Source organism: Abramis brama (genome assembly GCF_963993115.1).
Source record: "Abramis brama genome assembly, chromosome: 17".
NCBI lineage: Eukaryota > Metazoa > Chordata > Actinopteri > Cypriniformes > Leuciscidae > Abramis > Abramis brama.
Genome location: NC_139979.1, coordinates 1324875 through 1337111, shown reverse-complemented (window position 1 = coordinate 1337111; position 12237 = coordinate 1324875). Strand labels below are relative to the sequence as shown.

The window sequence follows — 12237 nt, the reverse complement described above, 5'->3', positions numbered from 1 at the left end:
GTTGTAGGGATATTTTCTTATCACAAAAAGAATGTGAAACGCGTATGTGTAGGTTATATCATTTTAAAGATATTTTAAAGATAATTTAAGTTAATTTGACACACTTTAAGCATTATCGTATCGCATATTGAATATCGCATTATTTAATGAGTTATCGCATATCTCATTTTTCTTCTATATCGTGCAGCCCTCTGCTATTATGAAACATTTGGCTGTTTATCTCTTTTGATGTGATAAACACTAAATAAGAATTTTAACTATGTATTGGTATGTAATTTACGGTAGTGTAAGGTGCTGGAAAAAGCTTTAAAATGGACCTGGAAAGTGCTTGAAAAGTGCTTGAATTTGACCTTGGAAAAAGTGTACGAACCCTGTACATGTCATCCAATAATAATTTGTTACATTTTTATCATATCTGTGCTAGTATCTCGATATAGGTGCGTTATAATGACATGGAGCTCTCTAATCCGTCACACAATGTTGGGAAGTCACTGTGTTGTTATAGTTGTTTTGGTCAAATGAAAGTGCACTGGGGAAAAGTGATACTGGGAACCCACCCAGCCATTGTTCTTCCAGCATCTCCCATGATGCACCAGCTCGAAGCCTTTCGCTTTGACTAATGAACGGCCCTGGAAATGTCAAACTTTTCGTTACCCAGCACGATCATTTCTCATAAAGCAGATATAAACTCATTTTCTCTCTCTCTTTGTCTCTTCCAGTTCAATACCAGATGGAGATGATGAGGAGTCTCCGGCACGTGAACATCGACCATCTTCACGTCGGCTGGTACCAGTCCACGTTCTACGGGTCTTTCGTCAGCCGAGCTCTTCTGGACTCGCAGTTCAGCTACCAGCACGCCATCGAAGAGTCTGTGGTGCTCATTTATGGTGAGTCTCATTAGTTAATAACCCTGGATTCAGGGCTCGACAGCAAGAGCTTTTCACTCGTGTTTGCAGATAAAAAGTAAAAAAAAAAGTGGATCAAAACCTTTCATCAAAGTTATACGTGAATTTTGAACAATACCTGTTCTTGACTTAGGATAACTTTGATGAAATTTTTTGATCCACTTCAAATGTTGACGTATGTATATATGTGTGTGTGTGTGTCTCATAATTGGATTTTGCATTTATTTCTGAAACAATCATTTTATATTTTTTTCTGAAAATGCCATAATGGTATTTATTTTAGGGCCTGGGGAATTAACGCGTTAATCTTTGCGATTAATTTGAGATGCTTAACGCGTTAAAAAAATAACAACGCAATTAACGCAGCACTTTTCTTTTTTTTACCTCGTTTTAATGATTTCCTGTTGCGGCTGCTATTGAAAATACTGAAAATATGCCGTCCCACCCCTCCGTGTGTGTGTCGGCCGTGTTTGCGCTGCGTGTTCTACGCACTGGAAAAGCAAAGTCCACTCAAATAACGTGAAATTTCTCAGTAGTAGACTTCTGTTTGCAATAGCCCTACTGAGCTGGTATAGTCATGCTGGGCAACAATGGTAAAATGACCTGCTCTGATCACATGCTCTGGTAATAATAGCTTATTTTATTTTGATAATTAGTAAAAAAAAAAAAAAAAATGTTAAATTATGTTGATTTGATTATCGAAAAAGAATAATATATTGATATATTGATGTTTAATATTATTTTAATATAGGGCTATTTTCTGTTTCTTTTTTTCCCCCTGTGTTTAATTTAATTAGGTTATCCTAAGTTTAAATATTGATGATTACAAGCTTGGGGGAAATGGAATTAATTGCAATTAATTACAGCAAATTGTGCAATTAATTAGTTAATTTTTTTTAATCGATTCCCAGCCCTTATTTATTTATTATAAATAAATATATACAGACACATACACACATATATGTGTGTATATATATATATATATATATGTGTATATATATATATATATATATATATATATATATATATATATATATATATATATATATATATATATATATATATATATATATATATATATATAATATGTATATATGTGTATATATATATATATATAATATGTATATATGTAGGTAGGTATATAGTTATGTATGTATACATACATACATGCATGCATGCATACACACACACACACACGTACATATATATGTGTGTGTGTATGTATGTAGGTGTGTATATATATATATATATATATATATATATATATATATATATATATATATATATATATATATATATATATATATATATATATATATATATATATATATATATATATATTTTTTTTTTTTTATATATATTTATATATATATATATATATATATATATATATATATATATATATATATATATATTTATATTAAAAAAAAAGTGTGTGCTGGGCAACGATTAATCATATTAAAAAAAAAGTTTGTGGTTATATATGTTTGTGTAAATGCATGTATACATTTAAGAAAAATATGATGCAATATGATGTATGTATAATATAAATATTTTTTTATTTTTTTTAAATCAACATAGAAAAACAAAGATCTAGTTCCTTATTCATTCCATTATTCAAGTTTGTAAGTCCAGAATGCTTCTCGTTTCAGCAAATCTTAATTTTTTTTACTGCCGCCACTACGTCACCTGTTTGTGTTTGCTGCGAGTGCTTTGAGTGTTTTCCCCATTGTTAAGGTGATTTTATGTTCTCTGCTTTACAGTTATGCTTGAGAACACCGTTTCAATGTTAAAGTCTGTCGATACACAAACTTGCAGAATAAATGCCTTGAATGCAATGCAACGCTTGAGATGAACGCCTCCGTCAGTGGCGTGAATGTAAAGTGCATTGGTACAATGGTAGGTGAAGTGTGTGTTCAGGATCACGAGTGTTTTACTGCCCTGTATTCTAGACTCGGTTCACGGCTGCTGTGCTTTATATTTAATCTTGCCCCCTTTAAACCCATCAATAATGCAGGCTGATATATTAAAGTCTAAATAAAAATCTGCTCACATCTCTCTGCATACCGAGGAAAGAAGTCTCGCCATTTCAGACAGTTTCTGTGTTTGAGTTCAGCAGATCTGACTCTTTCTGAGAAAGCTGTGAGCTTTTGGTGGAAATTCACTCCAATGCGTTACAAGACAAATCTCACATGACACGTTTTTTTTTACACAGCGTTTTTTACTTTTGCATATTTATTTTAAATATGCATTTAGCAGACTTGTAATCCTAATATTTACATAAAGCGTGTTGCATTGCATTTATCAGGTGAAAAATATTAGTACATTGTGAATATTGTAATTTTTTTTTAAGTTTTATAAAGATTTATTAATGAGGCAAGGGTGTAGTTACATTCAAGCTATTTTAAGGCAAGGCAAGTTTATTTATATAGCATATTTCATACACTATGGCAATTCATAGTGCTTTGCATAGAAAATAAACACAAAATAAAAGCAAGGGAAATTAAAACGGTTATAAAAGGAATTAAGAGATAAATTAAATTTTAAGGCATGAATTATTTTTTCAACGGAAAAAAATGTAAATGTCATTTTGGTGAGTTTTAAAGGGATATTTCACCTCTGGAAAGATGAATGTGTATTTAAATTGGGTCATTTATGTAGTAGAAATGTGAAATTATTTTTGAATTTGGAGCCTTCTAGACTGAGAAAAGCCAGAAAATGTATTTTTGGCTCATGTGGATGAAAGACAACAACTCCCAGAATGCACTTACTTCGCTGCCCTACGAGGACACTCCCAAGCGACGCCTACCGGTTACAGAGGGCAGCTACTAGTTGACTCGAAACTGAAAAGACGCCGTTTTATCGTGAGTCTCCCCGGGATTTCGAGATCACCCAAAATGTCCGGGATTCGGCTTTTGCGTCCTACAGTCGCCATTCATCATGTTTACTGTGGCGAGCAGGACGAGGCTGAGGGCTGCGGGAGAACGACGCGAGGCTGGCGGCGTGATTACTGAGACGCAGCGGTCTCGCATCTCTCACGGAGGAGCGGGAATTTTCTTAGCAATGTTAAAACGCACATCAACCGATCACTTGTTTAGCGTTCATGTAAACACTACATTCAGATTCACCAATCGGAATGAATCCAGTTAGATTGAAGCAAAAGGTGTGCATGTAAACAATGAATGGCGACTGCAGAAAGCAAAAGCTGAATCCCGGACATTTTGGACGATCTCGACAGCCGGACATGTCCGGGAAAAAGAGGATGTATGGTAACCCCTACTACTCAGCTTTCTCCACAGAACAAGAGCCTGTTAGCTTAGCTTCCAAAGAAAGACGGCTGACACTGTGTGTACTTTCTGTGAGTGAGATCCCCCCCCTCTATGGGCGGCTTGAACACATGCGGAACAGCTCCTCCTACTGGCTGTAGTCTCTCGCCTCTGGCCAAAAAATCCTCTGATGCAAAATGATTTTTGCGTCATCGGAGGATTTTGTCCAGACAAAAAATACATAAATCTCTCGTCTCAGGGGGACATGAGGGAGGGAAGCACGGTAATTCGAAAATACTACAGGTTTTCTACTGATAGAAAGCTTAATGCTAAATGCTGAAGTATCCCTTTAAGGGATCAAATTATAGACTACAAGGGGGACTTTTTAATTTAATTTGGCATTGCACACTCTGCAATGACTGTGCGACGCCATGTTGATGCTGAAATGTTGTTTGCACTGGCTTCTGTTTTATCATTGCATCATCGTTTAAAATGGCCACCGTGACTCTAGACGGCCGTTCCTCTGGCAAAGCAAGGACGTTTGCAAAGTGCGCAGGACCCTCTGCAGGGTGGGTGTGTGTGTGTGAGAGAGTGGCAGCTCTGATAAGACCTGTGTGAACACTTCAAAGTCTTTGACAACTCTCTGACAAGCACATTAATTCAATACATCTCTCTTACTAAAAGCAGTGAGGGCTTGTGTTGCGCAGCATGAATATGAAACCTGACAGCTCCTGCAGTCCATGATTTCTTTATGAAAGAGGAGACAAAGCTTCTCTGCGTGACCTCCTGGCCCCCGTGCCTGAGATTGGTTATCCGGCGGGTGAATATAAATGTCTTGTAGGCGCTGGATGGAAGTGGTTGTTTTATTGCGCTTAACTCTGTGACCTTTCTGTTATTGTCATGCGCTTTGTTCCCGTTTGAAATGGACCATTAAAGGCACTGTATCGCTCGTCTAAGTTCTCTCCACTACTCAAAGACAGTTTAAAGATGATCTGTAATGATGTTAATAATAATCTCGTAACCTGAATCTGTGGTTTAAAATGCATCAAAGTAACAATCCCCACCATCTAATCTTTTGTGCATTTGAACCTTTAGTAAAGCTTTTTCAGTGAAACTTTCTCTTCTCAGATAAACCTGATATTTAGTCCCAAAATGCATCTCAAACTACAAACTCTGATCTTCTCATTCTCTCTCTCTCTCTCTCTCTCGTTCTCTCTCTCTCCCTCTCTCTCTCATTTTCTCTCTGTGAATGATGGTGGATCAGCTGATGCGTTTGCAGTGTTAAAGGGGTTAATAAAATCCTGTATAAATATAGTTTACAAGTTGGTTAATGACTTTGATGTAAATGGGGCATAAACAAATGAAGAGTTCAGATGCAAAAGCCTCTAAGTGCCATCTGAAATTTTCTTCTAGAATGATCATTTTTATCCAGCTCGTATATTTAAGTTCAGTAATTTCACTTAAATGGCAATGAAAATGACCTATTAATTGTCATTTAAGTGAAATTACTGAACTTAAATATACGAGCTGTATAAAAATGATAATTCTAGAAGGAAATTTCAGATGGCACTTAGAGGCTTTTGCATCTGAACTCTTCAAATGTATTTGCGATGTTGACCCTGATGGCAGTCTTCAAATTTACGCATGAGTGAAGTTTGATTGTGAAGGAAAGAAAAAGGTAAAAACCTTTTAGTTTTTTCGAGACGGGGATGTTTCTGAGATGCTATTTCACATCTTGAGACTGTTTTTAAATCCATTGTGCTCATTCTAGCTGCTTTTTTTCTGCTTTTACTAAAAATGTTTTGTAAATGAAGTGATTTAGTCTCTCTCTCTCTCCTCCTCTCTCTCTCCTTCTCTCTCTCTCTCTCTCTCTCTCTCTCGACCGCAATAGACCGGAGAGTTTCTAAGAAAAGCAGTTTCTTTGTAAAACCAAAATTGGGCTTGAGGAAAAGTGTACTCAATATTTCAACAACTGAAAAAGACATTGTATTACCATTTCCACGCTTCATTAAGTAGCAGAGCCGTTCCGAACAGTACTAAGGTAATAAGAAATGTTTCTGTAGTACCGAATTAGCACAGTTATTTTGTAAGGATGAGGTTTCTTGAAAGCCATCGTTTCGAGCAGTAATTATAGTTCTCAGCATTAGTGTTGTTTTTGATCAATTCAATGCTTCCTTGGTGAGCAGAATTTAGCAAAAGCCTATTTAAAATGCGATTCCAAACTTTTGAATGGCGGTGTGCGTCAAATATCATTAAAGATATGATGAAAAGTAATTGATTTATAGTTGCATCGTCCAGTCCTAAAATCTGCCATTCATGAAGGCTTTAGTCTGCATTGCTGGAGAGAATATTCAATTCCTTCCTTTGTCCTTTTGAACCATTATATTTGTGATTTAATGCCGCTGAAAGAAACCTTCTCTCATAACATTGAGGTTCTGATGCTGTATATGAGTTCAGATCTATTGTAGATCAGACACCGTGTTCATTCAACATTGATTTTAATCATGTTTTCCACTACATGCAGGACATACTGTTAAGAACGTACTGGTGTGACATTTCGGACAAGTTCAGGACACAATGTTCATTTGGTGTTTGTTTCGGGAGTTTGAAGTGGTTTGCCAAAGCAAAATTTAAATTTACAAAAAAAATGTCCACTCTGGTTGGTTAACACTTGAACTCCCATTGGTCTGTGGTGATGTAATAAGTGGGTGTGGCTCTGAGGCTCTGCTGCCTTTGAGGTGGAAATCTTTTTCCAGTTAATTTCTTCTGTTCAATCCATTGAGGTCAGACACGAGTAAGCGAAGAACGGAAAAAGTGAATATATCGGGGCCTTTAATGTCTTGTTGCATGACCCTTTAACTGATTTGATAACAATGTATTCAAATATTTGATCCAAAGCGTCACCTTGACTTCTTTTTAGGCAAACCAGAATGTATTGGGAAAAATCCATTCAAGAGGACAGATAAAGCAAAAGAAATGTTGTTTTTCAAATAAAAAAATGTGTTCACACTATTTTACCCAGTGTTTGTGCATGCATGTTTTTTCTGCTTAGAGTATTTCACCATTAACTGACTTAAACATGCTAATGTCAAACTCTATTGGTGTTTCTATGTAATACCAACTATGGAGGGTTTGGCTTGCGTCATTGGTGATTCAGACTTAGACTATATACACACATTGAGGATAACCTGATTATTTTCACTGTGTATATATGTATATAAGCACAACACGGTCTCTTAAGTTTAAGTGGCATCACATCACAAACAAACAAAAAAAACCTATCAAAAATGCAATCAAAACAATCATATTCCACATACACGTATCTGCATATTGCAACATTCCAATGCACAATGCTTTATAACAAAATTCATACAAGGGAAAAAAAGTTTTATTGAACAATTATAGCTATTATTTAAGTATAAAGCAAAGGAAGATAATACAATAGTAAATAAAGAGACACGAACAATTTCAGTAAAATGTACAAAGTCGGTGCTATAATACGAGGTGTATGTATGTATGCCTGTGCGTGTATGTATGTATCTATGTATATGTGTGTATGTGCATGTATGTATGTATGTATGTATGTATGTGTGTGTGAATGTATATTTGTATGTGTGTGAGAATGTATATTTGTATATATGTGTATGTATGTATGTGTGTGTGAATGTATATTTGTATGTGTGTGTGAATGTATATTTGTGTGTATCGTCTAACCCTAACAAAAGCAGTAGTATTTTTTTTAATTACCTGGGCATTCTCTCGCTTGCTGGTTGGTGTGAGATGCATTCTGAGATACCTGGCTGTCTTAAGCTCAAGTCACCTCCTGATGCATCCTCAAAAAGGCGGATCAAGAACATATCTGGGGATTTTTAACTGTACTTGACTAGATGTGAACATTGATCTGGAACAGTACTTGGGCAAAGACTGATGAAGCTTCACAAGAACACAATTACAGGCAAGAACGCATGTTGAGAAACAGCTTATGTGAATCTAGCTTGTTTTTTGACTCATAGATCCCATAAAGACTGCGCAGGGCTCTCTGTGTCTGAAGGCCTACAGGTTGACCCCCAAACTAATGGAGATCTGCAAGGAGAAGGACTTCAGTCCGGAGGGGTGAGACACTTTCTGTTCTTGCCAATTTAAAGGAATGCAATCGGAGTTGTATAACAAAATGTCCTGGCTCTTCCAAGCTTTATAATGGGAGTCAATGGGTATATATATTTGGTAACACTTAATTTTACAGTGTCCTTGTTACATACGTTACATGTACTTACCGTAGTAATAACAGTAATTTATGCATAATTAGATGCAATTAACCCTCAACCAAAACCTAATCCTACCCTAACCCTATAGTAAGTACATGTAGTGAATTATAATTACTCAGTACTTAAATATATAATTACACTGTAACAATGACACCTTAAAATAGTGTAACCATTTATTTTTGGAAGTACATTAAAGCGCATCCATTCATGATAAAAGTGCTCCACATGGCTAAAGTTTTAAACATGGATATTTTTATGACACGCACTTGGATGGACTTCCAAAGACATACAGCCGTTCACTCCCATTATAAAGCTTGGAAGAACCAGGACATTTTTAATATAACTTTTAATATAAGATTGTATTAAATGTCATATACACCTAGGATGTCTTCAGGATGAGTAAATCATGGGCTAATTTTCATTTTTGGGTGAACTATCCCTTTAAAGCACTTCATTACATTTCCCATGTCACTTCCCTTTCCTGTTACTATTAATCTGTTGCAAATGAGGACTGTCTTCAGCGCACAAACAGAAGTGTGTTTCGGCTCAGAAAGAGCCGTGGCTTTTATTTGTCACGATGGGGCGTCTTTGTCAGCACTGTCTGCCAACAAACAAATGCACAAAGTTTATAACCTCACTGGCTTCTCGGCAGATGGTAATTGGTTTTAAATTGCTGCTAGACATAAGGCTAATGGGGGAATGTATCAGCAAAGCTGTGACGTCTGAGCGATCGGGATAACACTATCCTTCGCTCGAGGACTCGAACGCTGAAGGGTTCGCTGTGGGGAAACAGGGATCGCAGATGCAGCAAACTCAACCGTTTAATGTTACAGATCTTATTGTGCATAATTAATCTATTAAACATTAAAAAGCTGGAGTTGGACGATAGATTGATATGATGAAATGTAATTTTTGCAGTGCTTTAAGTATTTCAACGAGTCAATATATAAACTCTGAAATCCACCAGAGAGAAAAACATATTTGAAATGTATTATATATATTATTGTTACATGTTATTATAATGTTTTTATTAGTAGTAGTAATAGTATTTTTTTTTGTCTAGTCATTAGTTAAAATGTATAAATAAATGAACATATATTAATTGATCTACAATTAGTATGTTTTTTATATACCATAAGATTATATATTTATTTATTTATTATAATTATTACATAATGTAATAATTTAATTATTCAATATATATATTAATATTAATATTAATATTAGGGCTGGGACGGTATGGATTTTTTCTTACCGTGGTTGAAAAGCAAGAAATTCCCACGGTATAGCGGTAAACCGCTTTAACCCCCCAACCCCCCCCATTTGTAGTTTGGTGTACTAAAGTGTTGTTCTAAAATAAACATTCACGAGTGTACCTTATTACTACTTCTCACTGCTGATTCCTGATGGTTTAGAGGACGAGTCGCCCGCTGTCGTTTCAAAGAATAGTATACGGCGAGCGCGTCAAGCATAAAATGCCTCGTCCACTTGGGGAGGCGCGCGTGCAGTCAGAGAAGAAGAGATAAAAGCCCACCCACACTGACAACTGATTGGTTGACTTACCGAAACGGGCCAATCAGGATGCTCTCTCTCGCTCCCTCTCCCTCTCTGCCGTGCGCGCGCTACATGGTTTGGAACGCAGTCTCTGTCTCGCATGCGCACTCTTGCTCGCTCGCTCTAGATTCCGGGAGATTTTAACTAATTTGCGGGCATCATGGAGCCGCTATTAATATGCGGGAGACTCCCGGAACTTCTGGGAGACTTGGGATGTCTGTAGGTACTCTCGCATATAGGCCTAATAGTCAATACGAATGGAATGTTATTATGTGTCATGGAACATTGCGCTCCCCAACTCGCGAAAGGTCGGATGTGCTCCATCTTTTGATGGATTCAAGGTTTTCTAAACAAAACTTATGTAAGACACAATGTCATTAGACACAATCCATGTCATTAGAATCAATAATTAGACACAACGTGCACACATGTGCAGGCCAATGCTTTTTTTTTTTTTCGGTGATGACGGTGACGAGCTCAGACTCGCGGTAGGCATCATGTGACCGCGGTAATGCGGTAACCGCCCCAGCCCTAAAATATATAAATATATATATATATATATATATATATACACACACACACACACACACACACACACACACACACACACATATATATATATATATATATATATATATATATATATATATATATATATATATATATACGTGTGTGTGTATATATATGTATGTATATATATATATGTGTGTGTATGTATGATATTTTATTATATAATATAATATGTATACAATTGTATTATTCATTAATTAATCCATAAATAATTTAATAAATTATATTTATTTATTGTTATTTTAGATGTATATGCTCTTGGTTAAACTCAGGGGGGGTGGGGTCATCGTGAATGATGCATACAGATCGCTTGTCAGATTCATACGGAATATCAATCTGAAATCTGTGCGAGGCACTGCTATATTGATATTCCTCAAACATTCTCCTGCTCCTCCATGAGTTTCTGCAATTCAGCTCGATTGGCAGAACACACCGACTCATTGAGATGATGGATAGCGTTCGGGCCGGAGGGTCCGGTGACCCTTCAACTGCTCAGAACGGGGCGCTCGTGGGTAGTCTGAATGACCGATGGCCGTTTACACCTGATAATAGCCTGCGTTTCATTGAGTTGCATTGATTGAGTTCATGCATACTTACATCAGTGCATGAAATCAGACACGCATGCTTCTCAATTTATTCCTGCATTTTAGGGCTGTCAAAATGGCTGGAAAGCTAAATTCGATTTTCTTTCTTAAATATTAGCAAAATTCAAATTGTAAAGGCAATACTTAATGTTAGAGGAAAGATTTACTGCATTGTCTCCTATGTCCAAAAGAGGACGCAAGCGAGCGCAATAAGCAAATATAAATTAAAGCATTGCATCTTTTATTGAAATGAAATATTCATTTTTTAAAGTGCAATAATTTTCTTAATGTGCATGCAAGGACAATTAGGTTACAATCGTGCAAAAAACTGTTTGTGCATCAGTAACTGAGAAAACGCACGTAATGAACTACATGAACACACAACAGCAAATTGGCATTCAGAAGCACTCACTTCTACTCACTACATCTACATATTGATCATCAAAAACACCAGATGCTCTTGATCTGAGCGAGTGCTGAGCGCTTCTGTTGACCAGTGTTCCAGCTGACACACACACACTCAGCATACTGTATACTGTATAAGCTAAAAAAACACACACACCACGTCAGTTACGCCGTCATGTCTCGCGCGCCTCTTGACACCAAAAATTCGAATGCACTGTTTTTGCGTTCGATTTTATTTTTTAGACGAATATTCGAAATTAGAATTTTTATTTGACAGCCCTAATGCATTTTAATCTCACTGCAAACATGATGTTTGGAACACAAATCTCTTTTCTTTTTTTTAATTAATGGTGATAAGGTCATTGTAAGATTTGCATACTGAATTCTTTCTCACAGCCGTTTATAGTCTCCTCCACATTGTAAGCCTGACCTAAAACTTTTAAATTTTTTTAATATGCTTTTTCAGATATTCCCTTTCATGTAGTGTGTAATCGAGCTGTTTGTGAATGTAAAAGGTCTGCAAAGTTTAAAAAATCAGTGCAGATAAATGGAGTTATTGTCTCTTAAAGCGACCAATCACAACAGACTGGGCCATCTGACCAATCAGAGCAGAGCAGCTCTCTGAGAGGTGGAGTTTAGAGAGACTGAATCTTCAAACTATCTGTTTCAGTGTTGTTGTTTTTTTAAT

At 36.3% G+C, this 12237-nt stretch overlaps 1 protein-coding gene across 1 annotated transcript in view; it reads left to right on the top strand.

Annotated features, from left to right (window-relative positions):
* eif3ha (eukaryotic translation initiation factor 3, subunit H, a) overlaps positions 1-12237 on the top strand; it is a 77550-nt gene that overhangs the window by 49432 nt on the left and 15881 nt on the right. The window contains exons 3-4 of the mRNA XM_084089627.1: positions 720-887; positions 8185-8284. Coding sequence (XP_083945753.1) covers positions 720-887; positions 8185-8284 — 268 coding nt within the window. The remainder of the gene's footprint in view (positions 1-719; positions 888-8184; positions 8285-12237) is intronic.